The 25610-nt window shown below is 45.2% G+C and overlaps 2 protein-coding genes across 2 annotated transcripts; both read right to left on the bottom strand.

Annotated features, from left to right (window-relative positions):
• Positions 1–12206: 12206 nt before the first annotated feature.
• On the bottom strand, positions 12207–20280 carry LOC125520147 (nucleoporin (DUF3414)). The gene is made up of 4 exons (XM_048684981.2): positions 20015–20280; positions 14481–19907; positions 13119–13326; positions 12207–12820 (listed from the first exon to the last, which is right to left on the bottom strand). Exons 1-4 carry the CDS (start codon positions 20168–20170, stop codon positions 12717–12719), a joined length of 5895 nt encoding a protein of 1964 aa, XP_048540938.2. The 5' UTR covers positions 20171–20280; the 3' UTR covers positions 12207–12716.
• Positions 20281–21648: 1368 nt separating this feature from the next.
• On the bottom strand, positions 21649–22623 carry LOC147958452 (uncharacterized). Its single transcript, XM_087532141.1, has 3 exons — positions 22553–22623; positions 22078–22321; positions 21649–21990 (listed from the first exon to the last, which is right to left on the bottom strand). Exons 1-3 carry the CDS (start codon positions 22621–22623, stop codon positions 21649–21651), a joined length of 657 nt encoding a protein of 218 aa, XP_087388267.1.
• Between the last annotated feature and the right edge of the window lie 2987 nt (positions 22624–25610).

Genomic DNA, 25610 nt, shown 5'->3' with positions numbered 1-25610 from the left:
GCTAGAAGCCATGAAATCCGAGATAGGATCCATGTATGAAAACGAAGTATGGACTTTGACTACTTGCCCGTTGAGCGGCGAGCCATAGAAAATAAATGGATCTTTAAGAAGAAGACAGACGCGGATGGTAATGTGACCATCTATAAAGCTCGGCTTGTCGCTAAGGGTTATCGACAAGTTCAAGGGGTTGACTACGATGAGACTTTCTCACCGGTAGCGAAGCTAAAGTCCGTCCGAATCATGTTAGCAATTGCCGCATTCTATGATTATGAAATATGGCAAATGGACGTCAAAACGGCATTCCTTAATGGTTTCCTTAAGGAAGAATTGTATATGATGCAGCCGGAAGGTTTTGTCGATCCTAAGAATGCTGACAAGGTGTGCAAGCTCCAACGCTCGATTTATGGGCTGGTGCAAGCATCTCGGAGTTGGAACATTCGCTTTGATGAGATGATCAAAGCGTTTGGGTTTACGCAGACTTATGGAGAAGCCTGCGTTTACAAGAAAGTGAGTGGGAGCTCTGTAGCATTTCTCATATTATATGTAGATGACATACTTTTGATGGGAAATGATATAGAACTCTTGGACAGCATTAAGGCCTACTTGAATAAAAGTTTTTCAATGAAGGACCTTGGAGAAGCTGCTTATATATTAGGCATCAAGATCTACAGAGATAGATCAAGACGCCTCATAGGTCTTTCACAAAGCACATACCTTGATAAGATATTGAAGAAGTTCAATATGGATCAGTCTAAGAAGGGATTCTTGCCTGTGTTGCAAGGTGTGAAATTGAGCTCAGCTCAATGTCCGACCACGGCAGAAGATATAGAAGAGATGAGTGTCATCCCCTATGCCTCAGCCATAGGTTCTATTATGTATGCCATGCTGTGTACCAGACCTGATGTAAACCTTGCCGTAAGTTTGGTAGGAAGGTACCAAAGTAATCCCGGCAAGGAACACTGGACAGCGGTCAAGAATATCCTGAAGTACCTGAAAAGGACTAAGGAAATGTTTCTCGTCTATGGAGGTGACGAAGAGCTCGTCGTAAAGGGTTACGTCGACGCTAGCTTCGACACAGATCTGGATGACTCATAGTCACAAAACGGATACGTGTATATTTTGAATGGTGGGGCAGTAAGCTGGTGCAGTTGCAAGCAGAGCGTCGTGGCGGGATCTACATGTGAAGCGGAGTACATGGCAGCCTCGGAGGCAGCACATGAAGCAATTTGGGTGAAGGAGTTCATCACCGACCTAGGAGTCATACCCAATGCGTCGGGGCCAATCAAACTCTTCTGTGACAACACTGGAGCTATTGCACTTGCCAAGGAGCCCAGGTTTCACAAGAAGACCAGGCACATCAAGCGTCGCTTCAACTCCATTCGTGAAAATGTTCAAGATGGAGACATAGATATTTGTAAAGTACATACGGACCTGAACGTAGCAGATCCGTTGACTAAACCTCTCCCTAGAGCAAAACATGATCAACACCAGAATTCCATGGGTGTTTGATTCATCACAATGTAACTAGATTATTGACTCTAGTGCAAGTGGGAGACTGTTGGAAATATGCCCTAGAGGCAATAATAAAAGGATTATTATTATATTTCCTTGTTCATGATAATTGTCTTTTATTCATGCTATAATTGTGTTATCCGGAAATCGTAATACATGTGTGAATAATAGACACCAACATGTCCCTAGTAAGCCTCTAGTTGACTAGCTCGTTGATCAACAGATAGTCATGGTTTCCTGACTATGGACATTGGATGTCATTGATAACGAGATCACATCATTAGAAGAATGATGTGATGGACAAGACCCAATCCTAAACATAGCATAAGATCGTATAGTTCGTTTGCTAGAGTTTTCCAATGTCAAGTATCTTTTCCTTAGACCATGAGATCGTGTAACTCCCGGATACCGTAGGAGTGCTTTGGGTGTACCAAACGTCACAACGTAACTGGGTGACTATAAAGGTATACTACGGGTATCTCCGAAAGTGTCTGTTGGGTTGACACGGATCAAGACTGGGATTTGTCACTCCGTATGACGGAGAGGTATCACTGGGCCCACTCGGTAATGCATCATCATAATGAGCTCAAAGTGACCAAGTGTCTGGTCACGGGATCATGCATTACGGTACGAGTAAAGTGACTTGCCGGTAACGAGATTGAACGAGGTATTGGGATACCGACGATCGAATCTCGGGCAAGTAACATACCGATTGACGAAGGGAATTGTATGCGGGATTGATTGAATCCTCGACATCGTGGTTCATCCGATGAGATCATCGAGGAGCATGTGGGAGCCAACATGGGTATCCAGATCCCGCTGTTGGTTATTGTCCGGAGAGTCGTCTCGGTCATGTCTACGTGTCTCCCGAACCCGTAGGGTCTACACACTTAAGGTTCGGTGACGCTGGGGTTGTAGGGATATGTATATGCAGTAACCCGAATGTTGTTCGGAGTCCCGGATGAGATCTCGGACGTCACGAGGAGTTCCGAAATGGTCCGGAGGTAAAGAATTATATATAGGAAGTGCTATTTCGGGCATCGGGACAGGTTTCGGGGTCACCGGTATTGTACCGGGACCACCGGAAGGGTCCCGGGGGTCCACCGGGTGGGGCCACCTGCCCCGGGGGGGCACATGGGCTGTAGGGGGTGCGCCTTGGCCTATATGGGCCAAGGGAACCAGCCCCAAGAGGCCCATGCGCCTAGGGTTCAAGGAAGGGAAGAGTCCCAAAAGGGGAAGGCACCTCCTAGGTGCCTTGGGGAGGAGGGATTCCTCCCTTGGCCGCACCCCCCCTAGGAGATTGGATCTCCTAGGGCCGGCGCCCCCCCCCCTTGGACTCCCTATATATAGTGGGGAAAGGAGGGCCTCTCACAACACGCCTTTGGTGCCTCCCTCTCCCTCTCCAACACATCCTCCTCCTCCATAGTGCTTAGTGAAGCCCTGCCGGAGTACTGCAGCTCCATCACCACCACGCCGTCGTGCTGCTGCTGGAGCCATCTCCCTCAACCTCTCCTTCCCCCTTGCTGGATCAAGAAGAAGGAGACGTTACGCTGAACGTACGTGTGTTGAACGCGGAGGTGCCGTCCGTTCGGCGCTAGGATCTCCGGTGATTTGGATCACGTCGAGTACGACTTCCTCATCCCCGTTCTTTGAACGCTTCCGCGCGTGATCTACAAAGGTATGTAGATGCAATCCAATCACTCGTTGCTAGATGAACTCATAGATGGATCTTGGTGAAACCGTAGGAAATTTTTTGTTTTCTGCAATGTTCCCCAACAATGCCCAAGGTCAAGCTCCCTCCTCCGAGAAAGTTCAAGATCAAGAGCTTCCACGAGATCAAGAACAAGCTCAAGACGACGCTCAAGATGATCAAGTGACCACTCCTCGTCTCACCCCTGAGGAGGAATTGGTGCGTCGTGCCACCAAGGTTGCTTCCAAGCTCTCCACCAAGGATCATCTCATGACAAATGTGCTTGGAAGCTTAAGAAAGGGGGTAAGAACTCGTAGACAATTAGCAAAACTATTGTGAACATCACGCGTTTGTCTCTTGTGTTGAACCCCAAAAGGTCTATGAGGCGCTGGAAGATCCGTATTGGCTCAATGCCATGCATGAAGAACTCAACAACTTCGAGCACAACAAAGTGTGGAGATTGGTGCCAAGGCCAACAGTGAACCACAATGTCATTGGAACCAAGTGGATATTCAAGAACAAGCAAGATGCTCATGGGATTATCATTCGCAACAAGGCTTGTTTGGTAGCACAAGGCTACTCCCAAGTCGAGGGTATCGACTACGGTGAAACCTTTGCCCCCGTTGCTCATCTTGAATCCATTCGCATGTTGATTGCATATGCTTCTCATCATAACTTTAAGTTACAACAAATGGATATGAAGAGTGCTTTCCTTAATTGTCCAATTAATGAATTGGTATATGTCAAGCAACCCCCCGGGTTCGAGGATCCCTACTTTCCCGATCATGTGTATCAACTCGATAAGGCACTCTATGGCCTTAAACAAGCCCCACGTGCATGGTATGACCACCTTACCGAGTTGTTACAAGACCGTGGTTTTGAAGTTGGGCTAATCGACCCCACTCTTTTTACTAAGAAGGTCAAAGGGGAGTTGTTTGCGTGCCAATTATATGTTGATGATATTATCTTTGGTTCCCCTAACAAAGCTTTCAATGAGGAATTTGCCGTTCTCATGACCTCAAAGCTCGAGATGTCTTCCATGGGAGAGTTGAAGTTCTTTCTCGGGTTCGAAGTGAAGCAAACGAGAGAAGGAACCTTCATCAATCAAGCCAAGTACACGCAAGATATGCTAAAGAGATTCAAGATAAGTGATGTCAAGCCGGCTTCCACTCCCATGCCCACCAAGTGCCAACTTGACATTGATCCCAATGGTAAAGCGGTGGATCAAAAGGTATATCGCTGCATGATTGGCTCCTTGCTTTACCTTTGTGCATCTAGACCGAATACCATGTTGAGTGTGGGAATTTGTGCACGGTTTCAAGCCGCACCTAAGGAAAGTCACTTTGTGGCGGTCAAGTGAATCTTTCGATATTTGGCTCATACCCCAAACTTTGGCTTATGGTACCCAAGAGGAGCAAACTTCAAGCTTGTAGGTTTTTGGAGTCGGATTGGGCGGGAGACAAAGTGGATAGGAAGTCCACTTCCGGAGGGTGCCAATTTCTTGGTTGCTCTTTGGTAAGTTGGTCTTCCAAGAAGCAAAGTTGTGTGTCTCTCTCGTCCACGGAAGCGGAGTATGTGGCTGCCGGTAGTTGTTGTGCACAACTTTTATGGATGAGTCAAACTTTAAAGGATTACGATGTCACTTGTGACAAAGTGCCTCTTTGGTGTGACAATGAAAGTGCCATCAAGATTTCTCTCAACCCGGTGCAACACTTCAAGACAAAGCATATTGAGATTAGGTATCACTTCATCCGGGATCACATTAGGCGAGAGGAGATCGAGCTCAACTATGTCAACACTCATGATAACCTGGCAGATATTTTCACGAAGCCTTTGGATGAAGCAAGATTTCGCGAGTTAAGGCATGAGCTAAATATCATTGATTCGAGCAATATGACTTGAACCCTTGCACACCCCACCACACTCAACCTGTCGTCTAGTTTAGGTGTAGGCATGGACATAGGGGGAGTGTTGTTCTCTCAATGAACTTTCCCTAGCCCCATAGTGCATAAACTAACCAAACTCTTTCACAATAGCCATTTTTGATGGTACTTGTGCTTCAAAGATGAGTGTTGATCATGGGCCCAAGGTTAAAATCTTCGCGGCGCCATACCTCTGAACTCAAACATAGGTGGCCTCGGCCACCGCCCTCTCTTGGAGAGGTGTGTGTCTTCGTTCCTTTTGTCGGTTCTGTGTGTGTGTGTGTGTGTGTGTGTGTTTTCATGTTTGTCTCGTTTTTTTCTTTTCCTTGAGCATAGCCCTTTTTGGTCAATCCTTTTTGCGGCAGAGCGGTACTACCGCTGCGTGCGCGGTACTACCGCTGACAAGGGTCAAGCGGTACTACCGCCCACCCTAGCGGTACTACCGCTGCGGGGCGGGCGATGGGGGGTTATGTCGGGGCAGGGGGAGTTGTTTCTTCCCCATACCCATTCGCCCCCACTCGTCTTCCTCGTCGCTCCAGCGACCTCTCGCCGCAGGAGGGGCCCGGCCGGCCGCCGTTTTCGTGTCGTCCCACTCCATTTCCTCCGGTGGAGTCGATCCCCACCACATCCTCTAGCCATGGATGCCGGTATTGCCCCCGTTCCCGTTCTCTCGTTGCCTAGATCTTGCATCTAATTTTTAGGGGCAATAGGCATTGTTCTTCTCGTCTTTTGGCTAAGGCGAGGCTTGAGTAGGATGGAGATGGATTCTAGGCCCTGTGGATTGAAATTTGGTAGGTTTATTTTTGAATTTGGCATCTCCGGTAGTGCCGGATTCGTCCACGGCAGTAGGGAACCGCCGTTCCCCATCTGGTGCGGTACTACCGCCCTCCTCGAGCGGTACTACCGTGCAAGCGGTACTACCGCTTATGGGTCGCGGTACTACCATTCCCCATCTGGCGCGGTACTACCGCCCTCTTCGAGCGGTACTACCGCACAAGCTAGATGCCTAATTCCATCTTTTCCTACCAAGCTTTGATCCGTGTTGTGTTCTTTGGTGGCTTATGCTCTTTTCTTTCGTGTGTTTCTTCTGCTCGTGTGGTTGGTTCCAGGTGGTGATCATCCTGAGCAGCAGGTCCGCCGTGTCAACCCCAGTCGTGCCACGTCAAAGTGCTACCGCACTTCTCAGTCAGTCGGTGGTTCATCTAGTGCTCAACCGCCGCCAGCAGGCGCAACCTCAAGTGCTCCACCGCCACCTCAGCACACGAAGAGATCTGCAAGCAAGCCAAATGGCAAGACTGTGACTGAGATAACTACCAAGGAATTTTGGGCAAAGCATCGCCGCAACCCCTATGAGGAAGACCAAGATCCCACTTTGGTCAACCACCCGTTCTGGAACCGCTTTCAGTTCGCCATCTTTTTGATGTGATCAAGGCTAAGAAGAATCACTTTGTTGATGTCCATTCCATCGACACCGATCCAATGGAAAAGGACCCTGAGTACTTTGGCGAAGCCCTTCAGATGTGCACTCAGTTGAACATTCTCAGAATCATGCAGTTCAACAAGGACTTTGATGCCGACATCATATGCCAATTCTATGCCACTGTCCATCTTGGAACTGATGCAGAAAGGACTTTGACTTGGATGACAGATGGCAAGTTGCTCTCTATCACGTGGAAGGCCTTCATGGAGTTACTTGGGGTGGAAGATCATGGGCTTGAGCATCCAGTCGGCTTCCGTCCTCACCGCAATGTCACCTCCACTCACAAGCAAGCTCTCTGGCCCTACTGCTCTCAGAAGGTTAACCCTAAGACAAAGAAGGTAACCTATGAGCTGTCTATCTATCTGGACATCCTTCACCATGTCTTCCGCGAGACTCTTTTCCCGCGCATTGGGAATCTGGATATGGTCCACTCCTATCTTGTGGACATGCTTCTCTTCTGCCAGCATGAGAAGGAAGAAACCACTGGAGAGACCCTGGACATTTCTCATGTTATGTGGTCTGAACTTCTGTCTGCCATTTCTGAGCGCAAGTGCCCGATCTATGGTCCTTTCATCATGCTGCTCATTGAGAAGGCCTGGGCACATCACTATCCCAGGGCTGCTCTGGAAACTGGAGAGTTGATTTCTCATGATATCAAACGTTTGAGGAAGAAGGGCAACTGGGGCACCCAGGCCCCTCGATCTGATGCTCCACCTTCTGAGGCTGACATGGAGTCCGAGGACGATGCTGAGGCCGACAAGGATGAGGACTATGAGCCCTCCGGTGTGGAGCCCTCATGGGCTAAGAGGATTAAGCGCAAGATGAAGAAACTTTTCTGCATGGAGTCTCATGGCCAGTACATGTCTCATGTCTCTGAGAAGAAGGCCCGCAGACGTCACAAGGAGCTCATGCGCCAGTTGGGTGCCACTGTTAACAGCGGATCTGAGGAGAGGATCACTGACGAGGAGGAGTGGGTTCAGCAGCATTGCCCATGGACCGATTCAGACGCCGAGCAGTTTCCAACCGACGACGGCGGTGCAGACGATCCCGCTGAGATGTGATATTCGAGATCCTCAGCTTGCTATCACCTGGAGCCGTAGCAATGCTCTTTGCCCTTTTGGTGTCTCGCTGCCAAAGGGGGAGAGAGTTTAGGGATTTGTGTTGTTGTCGTGTTGCGAGTGTGTCTTTGTGGTTTGTGGTGTCTTGTGTTTTCTCGTTTGTTTTGCTTGGTTTGGTTTGGTGCCAGTGAGACCTAAGCTCTTTGCCCTTTTGGTGTCTCGCTGCCAAAGGGGGAGAGAGTTTAGGGATTTGTGTTGTTGTCGTGTTGCGAGTGTGTCTTTGTGGTTTGTGGTGTCTTGTGTTTTCTTGTTGTTTTGCTTGGTTTGGTTTGGTGCCAGTGAGACCTAAGCTCTGACATATGGTGTGAGACATATGCTACCTTATCTTTACCTTTATTATCTATGCTTAGAATTGTTGGACTATAAAATATAGGGGGAGTGTTGATCCTAATGTGTGTGTCTTGCATTCCAAAGGCACTACTAACTAGGTGCACACATTTAGGGGGAGCCCGTCTATATTTTGTAGTTCTAAGTATCTTTACTTTCATGTCTTATCCCTGTGCAAATCCCTGGTTGTCATCAATCCACCAAAGGGGGAGATTGTTAAGGCATATCTCTCTCGATGTAGTTTTGGTGATTGATGACAACATGTTTGCGGACTAACCGTGTGCTTTGAGCATTTCAGAGATTCATCCTTTGGCTCGAGACGATTTCTTTCCCCTCGGAGTGTTTTTCAAGACGGTGTAGCTCTTTCGTTTCTTGTTGGTGGACTAGTTTCGTAGGAGTCACCATACTATCAAGAGGGGTCCGCTTTGGTAAGGCTAGGGTGGAATCATCACGTACACTTCCGTTTCACACCCTCTGGGCCTTCCCGCGTCGTTGCAGGTTTGATTCCCTGCTATTTGGCGGTCTTTGGCCCCAGCGGTAGTACCGCGGTGCCCAGCGGTAGTACCGCTTGAGGGTCCTCAGCGGCAGTACCGCTGCGGTACCGGGCCACTACCGCCTCAACTCGAGGGGGTGCATCTCGTGTCGGGTTGAGCGGCACTTGTAGCGGTAGTAGGTGCGGTAGTACCGCCCTACCACCGCGGCAGTACCGCGCTGGGCACGGTCCCTCCTCTATCTTCAAGCCCTCCCAGACTGGACGGTAGTACCGCTGCCCCCTGCGGTAGTACCGCCCTCTGCGGGGCTGTTTTGGGGGAAACGGTTGGATGGGATCCTTTAGTATAAAAGGGGGTCCCCTTCTTCCTCATTGACTTACTTCTTCCCCCACAAGCTCCATTAATGCTCCAAGCTCCATTTTCGCCCGATCTCTCTCCCTAGCCAATCATACTTGTTGATTTGCTCGGGAGTGGTTGAGAAGGCCCCGATCTACACTTCCACCAAGACAAATTTGATTCCACCACCAATCCCTAGCGGATCTTGTTACTCTTGCGTGTTTGAGCACCCTAGACGGTTGAGGTCACCACGGAGCCATAGTCCATTGTGGTGAAGCTTCGTGGTGTTGTTGGGAGCCTCCAATTGAGTTGTGGAGATTGCCCCAACCTTGTTTGTAAAGGTTCGGTCGCCGCCTCCAAGGGCACCAATAGTGGAATCACGGCATCTCGCACTGTGTGAGGGCGTGAGGAGAATACGGTGGCCCTAGTGGCTTCTTGGGGAGCATTGTGCCTCCACACCGCTCTAACGAAGATGTACTTCCCCTCAAAAGGAAGGAACTTTGGTAACACATCCTCGTCTTCACCGGGTCCACTCTTGGTTATCTCTTACCTTTACTTGTGCAAGCTTATTAGTGTTACTTCTCTTGCTTGCTTGTATGTTCGTTGTTGTTGCATCATATAGGTTGCTCACCTAGTTGCACATGTAGACAACCTACTTTGATGCAAAGTTTAACTTGGTAAAAAAGCTAAAAATTGTTAGTTGCCTATTCAACCCCCCCCCCTCTAGTCAGCCCTATCGATCCTTTCACCTTCTTAAGGCAATTTGGATTCTTGCCCTTCTAAGGTTTATTCGCTTATGTTGTATCAGTTCGATCTTGGTCGGAAGATCCTTGTTGTATGAGTTGTTGTATATATGTTGTTATAATCTCAGATTATTTCGTTGTTTGTATTGTGATATTGAAAGGATCGGGATGGACCTAGAGGGGAGGGGTGAATAGGTACATTTACAAATTTTAGTTATTACTTAGCAATTTTAGGCAATTTGCGGAATATGAAAGTGAACCTAAATTGCGAAGGTGATTCTAGTATTAGCACTATGATCAAACAAGAACTAGTATCAAGGTAAGCAACCACGATCTGACATAACATGTAAGACAAAGCACAAGTAACCACACAAGTAAGGAGTTAGGGTTTGGGATATTTCGGACGGGGATGTGACCTGATGTTCACTTCCTTGGAGGGAAGCTAGTCATCGTTGGAGGGATGGGTGTTACCACTAAGGCACGCCAACACCACGAAGTTTCACCGTATTCTCCTTAAGATATCACAAAGAATGTGATTCTCAACCACTAGGGGTAGATATTGAGGCGGCCTCCAAACCTTCACAAACTATTCAGGGTGAATCGCAACAACCAATTCCTCACCGGTGCACTCCTACTGCCTAGGAGTCTCCAACCTCCAAGGGAACAATATCAATGGGGAAAAGCTCAAGACTTGCTCAAATCACGTATTCCTTTGGTCAAGAGAGGGGGAAGGAGTAGATCTATCACTTGGTGGAAAATCTCTCAGTAACTCTCATAAATATCTCCGGGGTCTGATTTGGTGAAGGGGGGAGTGAGAGGGGGCACTTGTGTTCTTAGGGGCGATTTGAAGTGAAGTGGTCAACCCTCTACCGGATTGGTAGAGGGGTATATATAGAATGGCCCAAAAGTAGCCATTTTTTAGTAAGTGACAGCGCCAGGCCAGACGTCCGGCATAGGAAGGATTGGTCGGGCATCCGATGGAATGCCAGACACCCGACATATATTGGTACTCTGAATTGGAGGGTCCCGGACGTCCGACGGGAGGCCACACATCTGGGGAAATTGTTGGAATGCTATTGGACGCCTTGTCGGATTTCTGGCAAGGGTCTACACATCTGAAGCATGGACATTGGCTCGGACATCCGGCTAGGGGCAGTATATGTGAGATGACTTGCCATGATAAAATGTAAGTTGTGGAGTATATGGCAAGGGGTATTTTGGGGAATATTAGGAGTGGAATATTTGGCTATCTAAGTAAATGGATAGTGGAATATTTGCAAAGAAATCATGAGCTGGACCAAATCTTTTACTGACCCTATTGATCCCCTTTTAATAGTGTGGGATCCATTTGTTTCTTCTTTCTTGAATCATATCATTTCATCAGTCCATAATCCACACACATTGTTTCACACGGACTAAAACTCGAGATATACTTATGATTAGTCCCCAATATGTATATTGTCATCAGCATCAAAACATGATGTAAGGGCATGATTGCGCTTTCAGATATCAACGGTTCATATGGCGGGCACGTTTCGACTTGTTTGTTGTGTGAAGTTTTATTGTCCTTGGGGGGATTCTATGCAAAGACTAGTGGGACATGGCTAGATCTGCATAATGTCGGTCCTGGGGTGCTACAGTGTGTCAGAGCTTAGGCAGCAGTTGGTCGAAATCGAATTGCTCGCGGCCGGTGCCATGGTGACGAGGAGGAGCAAGGCGACGACTGAGGCAGCACAAATGAGAGGTGAAGGAGGCGGCATGGGTGGGGGAGATGTGTCGTTGCGTCGGCTTCGACTAGTGGGTGTAGGGGAACTTCCTACGAAAGAGATGGAAGTTTTAGGGGCAAGAGTTAGAACATGGCTAGTTACCATGTCATTTAAAGCTATTATTTATAATCACTCGTATAATAAGGTTGACTATAAGATTAGTATTTTTGCATTTTTTTTCTCTCTTTCTTTATACTCCCTCCGTCCCAAAATTCTTGTCTTAAATTTGTCTAGATACGGATGTATCAACCGTATCTAAACAAATCTAAGACAAGAATTTTTGGACAGAGAGAGTATTTATTATATTTATCTAGGAGCACATGTAGAGGCACACTCTTTCATGAGAGCTCACTTCTCTACTTTTTCATGTCTCTCTTCATATAGTTTGCATATCTCTCTTCTTCACATAGGTACAAGTACCACTTAAGAGGATTATAAGCTTATTATTATACTTGCTCTTAGTAGTCCCCAAATGTGGAGATGAGTATGGGCATTTTTGGAGTGCTACACAGAATTTGCTAGTGGTGTTTTCCCCTAGATTGGCAGTTTTTAGGTGTTACGACTCTTTTAAAAGATGCTGCTATAGTAGAGTAGCTCTTATTTGATTTATGTAATTTACCCCAACATTTGGATGACACTTACTCAGCTATCTTAGTTAATGTGGCCATTGTGTAAAAAAGGATTAACACATTGGCACTAATTACCACAACCAGAACTACACAGGTGAATGGTTTCGAGACCTCAGGGGTGTCTTCTAACAAGAAGACGACTTAATGCAAGCTTGGAAACATTCAATTCAGACCATAACTAGCAGACAATAATACGCATTCACCATATTCACCGTACGTATAGCAGGGTGCCATTCCACCACTGACATGTCGCTCAGAACGGGTGGAAACTCTTGATAGTTTTTCTTACTGTACATACATGCATGCAAGCATACAGAAAAATACATGCATGAACGTTATGTGACATGTTAGCTGACTAAACGATTTCATCTACTCCCTCCATTCCTAAATACCCCCTCCGTTCCGAATTACTTGTCGCAGGTATGAATATATCTAGATGTATTTTAGTTCTAGATACATCCATTTCTGCGACGAGTAATTTGGAACGGAGGGAGTATAAGTCTTTTTAGAGATTTCGATATGGACTACATACGGATGTATATAGACATAGTTTAAAGTGTAGATTCACTCATAACCATAGCAGCAGATTAAACTCAGGGCTCCACTGTAAACGGGTCGATTTTACTGAACCTGTTTCCATCTATGAAGTATGAACCATAGCAAAAGACTTAACCAGCCGCAGAGATGCAATCTACACACTGATTACATGGTGAGGAAGTTGCTTTGAGCAAGCCCAGGATACAGCAGTGTCGTAATCTGAGCGAGTGACCTAACCAATGGTTTCAAACTGGAATGTTTCTCCAAAGCTGACAAGAAAACAGGAGAAAGGATGAGATGAACTGTATAGGAAGCACTGCTGAATAAATAAATAAATAAAGTACCCCCTCCGTTCCGAAATATAAGTCTTTCTAGAGATTTTAATATAGACTACATACGGATGTATATAGACATATTTTAGAGTGTTGATTCACTCATTTTGCTCCGTATGTAGTCCATATTGGAATCTCCAAAAAGACTTATATTTAGGAACGGAGGGAGTAAGCCACTAAGGATGGTTGTTGCCAGAATCCACACTTTAAAATAGTACAGTACAAGAAGCGTTACCGTGAAGCATCGCCTTAATTCCCTTGGAGAAATCTTCGAACCGGCCCAGCACTGGCCTGATGCTGCATGACTGGGACACACACAGTTCCATGTAGAGCGATGCCTCAAGGGTCACCAACAGAAGACGGCATACCCTATCGGTCTCCCCGCTGAGGGCGCTCGATCCATTTGCCCCCAGTACTTCCGTAACGATAGAAACCACTTGATCCTGGAAAGAGTACCGCAAACTGTGATCAGGAAAAGGTGCACTCAGGCAAAAAGAAAAGGTTTTCACATTCCTTGTATCATGGCATGTAGAATTTTCAATCACTCATATCTGAGCTAGATTTTAAGCAATGATGATGATCCATCCATCACTGTTTGTCATCAGACCCAGAGATGTCTGGCAGGATCGTGCCTTTGGGATTGAGTTCCAGGTTATGGATTATACAATTATTACCAAAAATATATTATTTTCTATTTTTCACATACTCCAGAGCAGTACTAGTGTTTGCTTTATCACTCAGCACTAAATTTGTTTAACTAATCTGGTTAGTGGTTTTAATAGCACTTTATTAGATGCCATTTGAAGCTAAGACTAGAGCGACGATTAGTTATCAAATTAACTTTGATTCTTCCATGCCTCAAAATCATAATGTCTACACCTCAAATTAATAAGATTGAAGTCAATACTGCAACAAGCTCTATGAAATTCATTAGCTACATGTTTATAAATGAAGTGTACCCCGTTAATCATTCCCTGCAACTTCTACAAATCTTTTGCCATAGCACTGAGGAAGGTTTGGTGAATTTGCAATGAGATGCACGGATGGCATGAGGCAAAACACATAGTGACTTTGAAAGACTTAAAGTCTAAGCTAGAATAGTGGAATGCGGTTATCACCAGATTTCATGATACCAGGTTTAGATGTACTCCCTCCGTTCCTAAATATAAGATGTTTTAGATAATTTCAATGTAGACTACATACGGATTGAAATGGGTGAACATACACATTAAAATGGGTCTAGATACATGCGAATCAGAAAAATGCTAAAACATCTTATATTTAGGAACAGATGGAGTACATCTTATACAGCTTTTTTTCCCTTCATGGTCTAGATGTATCTTATACAACTACTCCCTCCGTTCCTAAATATAAGTCTTTGTAGAGATTTCACTATGGACCACATATGGAGCAAAATGAGTGAATCTACACTCTAAAACGCATCTATATACATCCGTATGTGGTTCATAGTGGAATCTCTACAAAGACTTATATTTAGGAACGGAGGGAGTATATGCTAACAAAAACATGCATGCTACAAATATGCACCATAGTTTTAATTCGAACAGTAAGGGCCTAGAGCAATATCAATAGTTACCTGCAGACCATGAAGAATATCTGGCATGGGAAGTTCAGGAAAATGTGCAAGATCGACAAATTCTAATTCTCCTGCCCTTTTTACTGCCTCTTTGGCTTGACTGCAGAGGAATTTCATAATAAGAAAGGCTACTCTGTAAATCTGCACAGCTACCATCTCGGTAAAACGAGTCTGTTTCACAGAACCAGAATCTCCACTACTTTTGTCTCTGATCACCAGAGATAATGCTGCATTGGAAGGAGCAGAAATAGCTGCAGTTGAATGAGTACTGCTTGCAGCAAATCTGAACCATCCATGTTTGCTCCTGATGAGTGGTGGATCTTCATGAAGCACGACTTCTTCCTTAGCAATAGGAGGACAACAAAATGATGGCTTCCAGTTTGGTGAATCGCCAGTCCTTGCACTTCCTCTGCTAATAAAAGCAAGCAGGTGGATAATAATCTCTCTTAATTCTGAATCTACTTGCATCATACCAGTGTCCCGTGGAAAATGATATTTTGCTAAAACACACAGAAGTGAGAGGATATTCTCAGTTAAACTCAGAGCTGAAAGTGATGTCTGCGACTGTTGCAACACCGCCCTTTTCTTGTTCTGATGTGTATTAACACTTTGTGCAGATAGATAAGAGGACATCAGCGGAACTTGTCCTGAAAGGATGCTGACAGTACCGTTCGCAACACTGCTACGAGAAACATCATCATCCATACAATGGTTGAGAGAGGCAACTATAGCAAGAGCCAAACTCCACATATGCACATCCTTCGCTTGGCTGCTCAAAGAATTTCTGAAACAGGAGTCATCCAGAGATAACTTACTTAGAAGTACCTTCAAGAAAGCAAAAATGTTTGCAGACTGAAGCATTTTAGCACCATCCTTTGTCCGCCCCAAGGTCAAGAGGAAATTCAAAATTACTTGAGTAGACAATATTGCACCATTCTGACATTTATGCAGTATAGCCTGGAGACGGAAATGCTTTTGTAGAATTGGCAACCACATATTAGGGGGTATAAAGCCCTTCAATAGTAAGTCCATTGATCCAACAGCGAGATCAGAATATTCCCTATTCTCAGCCAATTTGCATAGTACAGGTAACAACCTCATACTTATAATGGATGATTCACCAAACAGATTAGCATCACCTGATCCATCTTTCATGTCATCCTTGCCATAAATGAATTCAAATAAAGACAGAATCAGAACAAGGAGGGACTTCACTGGTTTCTTAAGAGCAGGACTTGATGGCACGAGATCAACTAAAAATGATGTGCTGGCACCTGAGGTTCTCATAAGAAGTACAATAACTGGATAGAGATGAACATAGCTCTTGGTTTGCTTAGCTTGGTGAAATAAGAACCTGGTAAGAGTAAGCAGTAAGTCCACTTGCCCAGACAATAGGGGAAACAAAACCTCATTCGTACCAACTTCAGGAAATAGAGAATCAACAGTTGACTGCAAATATTTGCATGCACATCTAATTGCTGATTCCATAGCTGTAGCAGAAATCCCTCCATCAGGTAAGGTGGGTTCATTACTGGAACTTGTTCCAGTGTAGACAGATAGAAATGTTATGAAGGACCTTAATGTACAAAGCTTTGCATCAGCATGACGCTTCATCAGATTTGCTTTATGCATAATATCCAGCATTTTTTCAGCCACTTCTTTGCAGGGTTTCCAATCTGAATGATTCCAAAGTTTAACTCCAAGATCATCACGAGTGTGTGCAACATCAAACAAAACATTGCCACTGACTGCTGGGAAGGCGCTATGTGGTTGCTCTGTAGCATTGCATTCAAAAAACTTAAACTCCAGAAGGAAACACAAGAGCTCCTGAAAGGGACCAGGAGTAATCTGACGACCTTCGAGTTCTCCATGTATATGATAGTAAAGATCATTGATTACCAAACTGGTAAGTTCTTGCTCACCACTGTAGCCATGCAGGGCATACTGTGATAGCAGAGCTATGAATGCACGGTGTTGTAACAATTTGCTAGAGATTAGCTGAATCTTCTTCACTGCCGAGAAAGACAAGCTGGCAGTATCACCAGTGGACAACTTCGTTATTAGACGGATGATGCAAACACATGAAGCTACCTTGGCACGATGAAAAAGCTCCTTCTGGTATCCGTTGCTTGACAAATGATTGATAAAATCTTCCAAGAGAGCACTATCAAACCATTTGCACACTAAGTTGCTTGGAGAAGATGCAGAAGGTTCTTTTTGCCCCGTTGTACCATCTGCTACAGGATTAGAAGTTTTTGGTTCCACAAGTAATCTCCCTTTCAAGAACAACTCATGTGACATGATCTTGAAAATTTTAGCCTGGCAATTATACCTCGAAGAAACTTTCTCATCAACAGTGTCAACACTGTCAACAGGGCAATGATCAAAGGTGGCACGAATACAACGTGACAAGCTCTCCCAGAACGTTCTAGAGCTTCGCAGCTTATCTAATATGCATATGAATTGCACACCACTTTCCCATAATGCCTCGAGTAGGTCAAGGATGCTAAGTAACAGAGAAGGAGAACTATTCATAAACTCGGTCGAATTTTCAATGTATCCCAACATTTGCTCAACAAGTCTCGAATTACTTCTTGAACTGTTGAGGGTAGAAGAACCATTGGTCTGAGAATTTGCAGAATTGCTATGATCAGCTTGTATCATTGCATTCTCCTCTGTCAGTGAAACAAAAAGAGCAGGCTGATAGCGAGCAACAGAAGTCAGAAGGCTGAATATAGCCACGATCAAACAATTATTAGTATCATCTTCCTTGTCAAGAATTTGGGAAATACTTGCTTGCAGTCTACATATCTCTGAACCATCAACAAGAAAGCTACCATTTTCCATGAGTTGAGGTTGGACTCTGTGGGCAGTGAAGCACAATACTGATAATGCTCTAGCTGCACTAATCTGTAAGGCAGAATTCTGAAAGGACATAGACGATATTGTAGCTGTGATGAAAGGTAAGGGCTTCAATGAAGATGACAAAACCAAAGTAACAAAAGGTGCAACTGGCATCAAGTCCTCTGGTAAGTTGGACAGCATGAAAAATATAATATCAAGTCCACAGCAAAGAACAAGTTGTATATCTTCAATATCTTCAACACCATTACTGAAGCTGCCACGCGATTCCAATAATTGCATGGACGTGCACACAGCATGCCAAAGAACACTGTGAATAGAAGAATCATATAGTAGCATTTGCCAAATGATGCCACCAAGCTTTGACAAGAATGGTTTGACTTGAATACAGCTCTTCACCAATTCAAACACCTTCAAGGTTGTCTTCCAGCGACTATACTTCTTGTGTTTCCAGTTCATATGATTGACCATGATGTATTGAATTGAAAAAACAATGAACGGTGATATCATGTCATCAGCGGCGGCTCCTTTCCGCAAAACCTGAATGGCAAAATCAAGCAATGAAGTGGTAAGTGATGAACAGTCTCCATTTTCCTCAGAGGCGGCAAAAAGCATTCTAGCTAGTGCACCAGAAAGTAGCCAATCACTTGAGGGGTCATTTAATTGTGAGCTGAAGATGCCGCATTCTAACGCCACGTCGAACACACGGTATGGAACACACTTCAGAAATTCTGATAACACGCTGAAGGTTTTTGACATTATGCTGGTATTATTACCATCTTGCTCATATTTGAAAATTGATGAGCAAATGATTTTAACAACATCAATCCTGATATATTCTCCAATTTGGCCCAAACTCTTTGATTTTTGAACAGCAAGTGACTTGTCAGCATGCAGCAAAGCAGAGCACAGATCCTGATTTGATGATACCATCTGATACAGTAAGTCCATTATATCGCAGGCTTCCACATAATTGCATGAATATAGATCTTGTGCCAAAGTGAGGAGCAAAATGAAAACGCCTGAATGTGGGAACTCCCAACGGACTAATGCAGCATTGTCTTCAAGAATTTTCAAAATGTAACCACGTGTTCCACGGGGTAATGTAATGCCTTCCATACCAGGAATGCTGATTGGGTGATGAATTTCAATTTGGTCACAGTAGTTCACACTATCAGGGACACTACCAGGGGTTGCATACAGTGTTGTTAGCCCATTCATCCTCTCTAGGTAATTATATACACATTGAGCAGGCCATGTCCCATAAGAAACAGCTGATAAGAAGCGAAGCAGATCCGTTATTTGGAAAGGATACTCTTTCTCCACCATTTGGAGAACAGATCTGATTGGACCATCAACACAACTATCTTTGTCCCAGAATTGCATACATAGTGATTCCTCTCCACCATAAACTTCGCATATAATATTCAGTATCACACCAAGAGAACTGTCTTCTGTCTGATAAGATATCTCATATGAAGCAGTGAAAGCTGAAATGAAAGATCTCAGTACAGCACGAAAACCAGAAACAGGACCATCTGACTCCATGAAGATGCTTGAGCAAAGAACGCCAAGTAAATAATTGAACGGTGCAAGCTCAAAAGCCCGCTGGGCATAAGATGCATGATCAATTTCCAAGTTGGCATTATTTCCTGGAAGAGACAGGAGCAGGCAGTGAAAAACTGCCCAAGCAAGAAGTAGTGGTCCCGATTCCACTTCAAATTCAGGCAATCTTGATACTTCAATATCCATCTCAAGAATATCAGCAACAGAATACTGGGAATACCCTCCACTGAAAGAGACTTCGTCGTGAACCATTCGGAGGAGATTTTCGAGGTCCAAAGTCTCAATGAGAATAAGGAGTAGCTGAGCTTTAGCATAATGAAATGATCTCCTTGCTTCAGCAGACACAGCAAATTTTCCAACATCATAAGAGCCAGAGAGCATATCCCTAAACAGGGAGCACAGAGCTATCCACAGCCCACCATTGCACCTTGAGAAGTTATCACAGATAGCAAGAAACAGAATGTCCAGAATCAGGTTAATCTCAATCAAGCTTTCTTCCAGCCAAGAAACCGTCAAATCAGCTGCTGATTTCACCGAAAATGCAGCCGTGAGGGAATCTTTAATGATGGATAGTAACCTCTGTTCCATCTCATCGCTGCCTAACAGCGATGCCTCTTGTTTTATGGCGTCGGTTGAATCAGAATCATCATCTGTGCATGTGGCATGAACAAAGATTCTCCTAATGCACTTGAGCAGGCACTGACGCTCAAGGTAGTATTGCAGAGACACCAACCGAAGGAGCTCCTGAGGGTCAGCGTCACGGGTCGTCGGGGCGCTCTCTGAAGACCGTTTCACCAGGATGTACGACTGCACCTCGTCCAGGTCGAGGGACTTGCTCGCGCGGAGCGCGGCCTCCTTGAGGTCGGGCTTGACGACCAGGCGGTGCTCCCCGACGGCGACCTGGCCGGCGTCGAGCGCGGACCTCGAGGCGCCGTTCGGCTTCCCGAACATCGAGACCGCCCCGCGGAGCCACGCGTGGTGGCCCTTGATCCGCTCCGCCTGCAGCACGGGTGAGAGCCAGCGAGTTAGTCGCGACCGCGAGTGTTTGCGAGGCGAGGAGGATGGGACGGGGACGGGGACGGGGGAAATGGGTACGGGGGGCTTACGAGGGCGTCGGAGACGGCGGCGGAGGGGGAGGCGGCGGCGCGGTCGAGGTCGTCGCAGAGGGCGACGAAGGGGTCCCACCACAGCGAGGCGGACACGGTCTTGGTGCTAGCGCCGCCGCCGCCTGAGGTCGAGGCGGGGGCGCCGCCGCTCGCCATGGCCGGTGGGCGGTGGTGGCGCGGAAACCCTAGGTTCGAGATCCCGACCTCGCCGTTGCGTTTCGAGTGGGAAGAGCAAAAACCCAAAACCCTATTAACGACTCACCGTGTGTCCAAAACAAATGGAGCATATTACGAAAATTAAGTGCAGCCGCTTCAGGGAGGTTTTTCGTTCAGATATTGTATACACGAGTAGTACAAACAGATGCACGAGCAGTACATGGAATTTAGAAAAGAGCCACTCCCGAATGCAATGTAAGATTACAAGTGTATGATAGACACTGTGATTGGCATCCCCATGACTTCAAGATTTCGACCATACCGGCTGAAATCGGTACTCAGTTCTTGCACGATGCTTGTCGTCGTTGTTTGACTAGGCGTGAAGGTAGACATCTCATATATGTTGGATTAGACATACTTCATACGCAACACCCTCTTTAATAACTAGAATCTGATTTCTTGATGCATCCTATTCCTAAACGATATCATCTTCGTTGTTCACTGAGTGTGTGATGGCATTCGACTTCATAATGGTCTTCAATCTCATTTTTTGTTGTTCTCATGGATAATAGATAGTGTATGTGAGTCGGTGATTTTGTTATACTGAATCGTATATTTATAGACGGTTGCTGTGTACATGGATGTGGTGCCTTAAGATTTTATTGTCTCATCAACCATCCGTACAATTATTTTACCATGCGAGCGATAAACATATATAAGGGCTAGAAAGGCTTCATAACATGTCCAAACATACATTGTATTTTGTAGTCTAACATATGCATCATATTTCATATATGTTGTATTTGGCCTCACTTTGGCTAGCTAGATTAGCTATTCAAACATCAAACATGTGTGACATATGAATGTTTGTATTTATATTTACATATTATTGTCCATTCAACTTTTGTTGCTATAAAATATATGTATATCCATGAACACGAACAAGATTACTATGTCGAGATAAAACATATATGATGACATACAATGCAACTTGTGCTATCGTCAATTCCATATGTCTCCTTGTAACCATGTATACACTTCTGGTTAATATGAAAACATGTAAAATTTTGGAACAATGTTGTTTTATTATGCATCAAATTGACGATGCGGTTCAAGTTTTCTTATTCACACATAAATGAAAAGAGCCATGTTCGCAGTTATTCTTTCTCCCATGGCTAAGACAAGTATTCTATCTAAAATCATATTCTATGAAGAACGAACTGATTTTTTTAGAGTTGCGTGAATTCCTTCCTGTATTTATATCAAAGTTCAGGCCAATCGAATTACTTCTACCATTTTTATGGCACATTCCTGAAGATATGGTTGATGGAATAATTGGTGAGTTCAAGGAATTCCTAGTGCTTGCTCAAGAGGCCAGTTGTTTTGTTTTAAAGTTTGATTCAGTTGCAACTAAAGCCAAACACACAACAAGAATATAAAAGGATATGTTGGTCTATTCATCGAAGGTCCCTTCTAAATTAAAAATGGACCTGACTTTGTCCCCATGCAGTTCGGTATTGCTCTACATTTTGGAACCATAGTGGGAAATGAGGGTGAAGGAGCTTCTTTGGGTCAGCATCACGGGGCGTTGGGGTGCTCTCTGAAGATCGTTTCACGAGGATGTACGACTGTACCTCGTCTAGGTCGAGGGACTTGCTTGCGTGAAGCGTGGCCTCCTTGAGGTCGGGCTTGATGGCCAGGCGGTGCTCCCCCACGGCGACCTGGCCCGCGTCCAGCACGGCCCTCGAGGCACCGTTTGACTTCCCAAACATCGAGACCGCCCCGCGGAGCCACGCGTGGTGGCCCTTGATACGCTCTTCCTACAGCACGGATGGGAGCCAGCGAGTTAGTTACGGTCATGAGTGTTTGCGAGGAGGGACTGGGGGAAATGGCGACGGGGGGCTTACAAGGGCGTCGCAGACGGCAGTGGAGGGGGAGGCGGCGGCGCGACCGAGGTCGTCGCGGATGGAGACGAAGGGGTCCCACCACAGCGAGGCGGACACGGTCTTGGTGCTAGCGCCGCCGCCTGAGGTCGAGGCGGGGGCGCCGCAACTCGCGATGGCCGGTGGGCGGTGGTGGCGCGGAAACCCTAGGTTCGAGATCCCGACCTCGCCATTGCGTTTCGAGTAGGAAGAGCAAAAACCCAAAACCCTATTAACGACTCACCGTGTGTCCAAAACAAATGGAGCATATTACGAAAATTAAGTGCAGCCGCTTCACAGAGGGTTTTTGTTCAGATATTGTATATACGAGTAGTACAAACAGATGCACGAGCAATACATGGAATTTAGAAAAGAGCCACTCCCGAATGCAATGTAAGATTACAAGTGTATGATAGACACTGTGATTGGCATCCCCGTGACTTCAAGATTTCGGCCATACCGGCTGAAATCGGTACTCAGTTCTTGCACGATGCTTGTCGTCGTTGTTTGACTAGGCGTGAAGGTAGACATCTCATATATGTTGGATTAGACATACTTCATACGCAACACCCTCTTTAATAACTAGAATCTGATTTCTTGATGCATCCTATTCCTAGACGATATCATCTTCGTTGTTCACTGAGTGTGTGATGGCATTCGACTTCATAATGGTCTTCAATCTCATTTATTGTTGTTCTCATGGATAATAGATAGTGTATGTGAGTCGGTGATTTTGTTATACTGAATCGTATATTTATAGACGGTTGCTATGTACATGGATGTGGTGCCTTAAGATTTTATTGTCTCATCAACCATCCGTACAATTATTTTACCATGCGAGCGATAAACATATATAAAGGCTAGAAAGGCTTCATAACATGTCCAAACATACATTGTATTTTGTAGTCTAACATATGCATCATATTTCATATATGTTGTATTTGGCCTCACTTTGGCTAGCTAGATTAGCTATTCAAACATCAAACATGTGTGACATATGAATGTTTGTATTTATATTTACATATTATTGTCCATTCAATTTTTGTTGCTATAAAATATATGTATATCCACGAACACGAACAAGATTACTATGTCGAGATAAAACATATATGATGACATACAATGCAACTTGTGCTATCGTCAATTCCATATGTCTCCTTGTAACCATGTATACACTTCTGGTTAATATGAAAACATGTAAAATTTTGGAACAATGTTGTTTTATTATGCATCAAATTGACGATGCGGTTCAAGTTTTCTTATTCACACACAAATGAAAAGAGCCATGTTTGCAGTTATTCTTTCTCCCATGGCTAAGACAAGTATTCTATCTAAAATCATATTCTATGAAGAACGAACTGATTTTTTTAGAGTTGCGTGAATTCCTTCCTGTATTTATATCAAAGTTCAGGCCAATCGAATTACTTCTACCATTTTTATGGCACATTCCTGAAGATATGGTTGATGGAATAATTGGTGAGTTCAAGGAATTCCTAGTGCTTGCTCAAGAGGCCAGTTGTTTTGTTTTAAAGTTTGATTCAGTTGCAACTAAAGCCAAACACACAACAAGAATATAAAAGGATATGTTGGTCTATTCATCGAAGGTCCCTTCTAAATTGAAAATGGACCCGACTTTGTCCCAGTGCAGTTCGGTATTGCTCTACATTTTGGAACCATAGTGGGAAATGAGGGTGAAGGAGCTTCTTTGGGTCAGCATCACGGGTCGTTGGGGTGCTCTCTGAAGATCGTTTCACGAGGATGTACGACTGTACCTCGTCTAGGTCGAGGGACTTGCTTGCGTGAAGCGTGGCCTCCTTGAGGTCGGGCTTGATGGCCAGGCGGTGCTCCCCCACGGCGACCTGGCCCGCGTCCAGCACGGCCCTCGAGGCACCGTTTGACTTCCCAAACATCGAGACCGCCCCGCGGAGCCACGCGTGGTGGCCCTTGATACGCTCTGCCTACAGCACGGATGGGAGCCAGCGAGTTAGTTACGGTCACGAGTGTTTGCGAGGAGGGACTGGGGAAATGGCGACGGGGGGCTTACAAGGGCCTCGGAGACGGCAGTGGAGGGGGAGGCGGCGGCGTGACCGAGGTCGTCGCAGAGGGCGACGAAGGTGTCCCACCACAGCGAGGCGGACACGGTCTTGGTGCCAGCGTAGTAGTACAAATCAGATATAGGAGTAGTAGTAGAACTTAGAGAGAGCTGTCCAGAAATACATAGTAAAATTACAAGTGTGTGATGGACATCACGGTTGGCATCCCCATGACTTCGAGATTGCGGCTGTACATGCTGAAATCAGTATTCGATTCTTGCACGGTGCTTGCCGTTGTTGTTTGACTAGGTGTGAAGGATAACATTGCAATCATGTTGGATTAAACATACTCCATGCGCGACACCCTGTATAACAGATAGAATCTGATTTCTTGATGTATCCTATTCCTATCTTCGTTCTTCATTGAGTGCGTCATGGCATTCAACTTTGCAATCGTCTTCAATTCTATGTGTTGTTGTTGTCATGGATAATAGATAGTGTGTGTGAGTTGGTGGTTTTGTTACACCAAAGTCGTATATTTATAGATAGGTTATTGTGTGCATGGATGAGGTGTCTTAAGATTTTATTGTCTCACCAATCATACATACAATTTTTTTACCATGCGAGAAATAAACATATACAAGAGCTAGAAAGACTTCAAAACATGTCCAAACGTACATTTTTTTGTAGTCTAACATATGTATCATATTTCATATATGTCGTATCTGGCCTCACTTTGGCAAGCTAGATTAGCTATTCAAACATCAAACAACATGTGTGACATATCAATGTTTGTATTTTTATTTTCATATTCTTGTCCATTCAACTTTTGTTGCTATAAAATATATGTATATCCACGAACACGAACAAGATTACTCTGTTGAGATAAAACATATATGATAACATACAATGCAACTTGTGCTATCGTCAATTCCATATGCCTCCTTGTAACCATGTATATACTTCTGGTTAATACGAAAACATGCAAAATTTTGTAACAATGTTGTTTTACTATGCATCAAATTGGCGATGCGGGTCAAGTTTTCTTATTCACACACAAATAGAAAGAGCCATGTTCGCAGTTATGCTTTCTCCCATGGCTAAGACAAGCATCCTACCTAAAATCATATTCTGTTCCATCTCGTAACTGCCTAACGGTGAGGCCTCTTGTTTTATGGCGTCGGCTGAATCAGAATCATCATCTGTGCATGTGGCATGAACAAAGATTCTCCTAATGCACTTGAGCAGGCACTGACGCTCAAGGTAGTATTGCAGAGACACCCGCCGAAGGGGCTCCTACGGGTCAGCATCACGGGTCGTTGGGGCGCTCTCTGAAGACCGTTTCACCAGGATGTACGACTGCACCTCGTCCAGGTCGAGGGACTTGCTCGCGCGGAGCGCGACCTCCTTGAGGTCAGACTTGACGGCCAGGCGGTGCTCCCCAACGGCGACCTGGCCGGCGTCCAGCGCAGCCCTCGAGGCACT

This window comes from Triticum urartu, chromosome 7A (genome assembly GCF_056163025.1).
Source record: "Triticum urartu cultivar PI428250 chromosome 7A, HENAU_Tu73, whole genome shotgun sequence".
Lineage (NCBI taxonomy): Eukaryota > Viridiplantae > Streptophyta > Magnoliopsida > Poales > Poaceae > Triticum > Triticum urartu.
Note: the sequence above shows the minus strand (reverse complement) of the source record. Positions and strands in the feature narration are given on the sequence as shown.

What these genes read in the sequence shown, in the direction of transcription:
- LOC125520147 (XM_048684981.2), bottom strand. Translation starts at nt 20,170, where the DNA reads ATGGCGAGCGGCGGCGCCCCCGCCTCGACCTCAGGCGGCGGCGGCGCT. An exon ending in CCGCCGTCTCCGACGCCCTC is followed by an intron (nt 19,908 to 20,014) that starts GTAAGCCCCCCG and finishes CCCGTGCTGCAG; the next exon opens with GCGGAGCGGATCAAGGGCCA. An exon ending in AATTAAGGCGATGCTTCACG is followed by an intron (nt 12,821 to 13,118) that starts GTAACGCTTCTT and finishes TTTTCTTGTCAG; the next exon opens with CTTTGGAGAAACATTCCAGT.
- LOC147958452 (XM_087532141.1), bottom strand. Translation starts at nt 22,623, where the DNA reads ATGTCTACCTTCACGCCTAGTCAAACAACGACGACAAGCATCGTGCAA. An exon ending in CTGAGTACCGATTTCAGCCG is followed by an intron (nt 22,322 to 22,552) that starts GTATGGCCGAAA and finishes AGTCGTTAATAG; the next exon opens with GGTTTTGGGTTTTTGCTCTT. An exon ending in CTGCCGTCTGCGACGCCCTT is followed by an intron (nt 21,991 to 22,077) that starts GTAAGCCCCCCG and finishes TCCGTGCTGTAG; the next exon opens with GAAGAGCGTATCAAGGGCCA.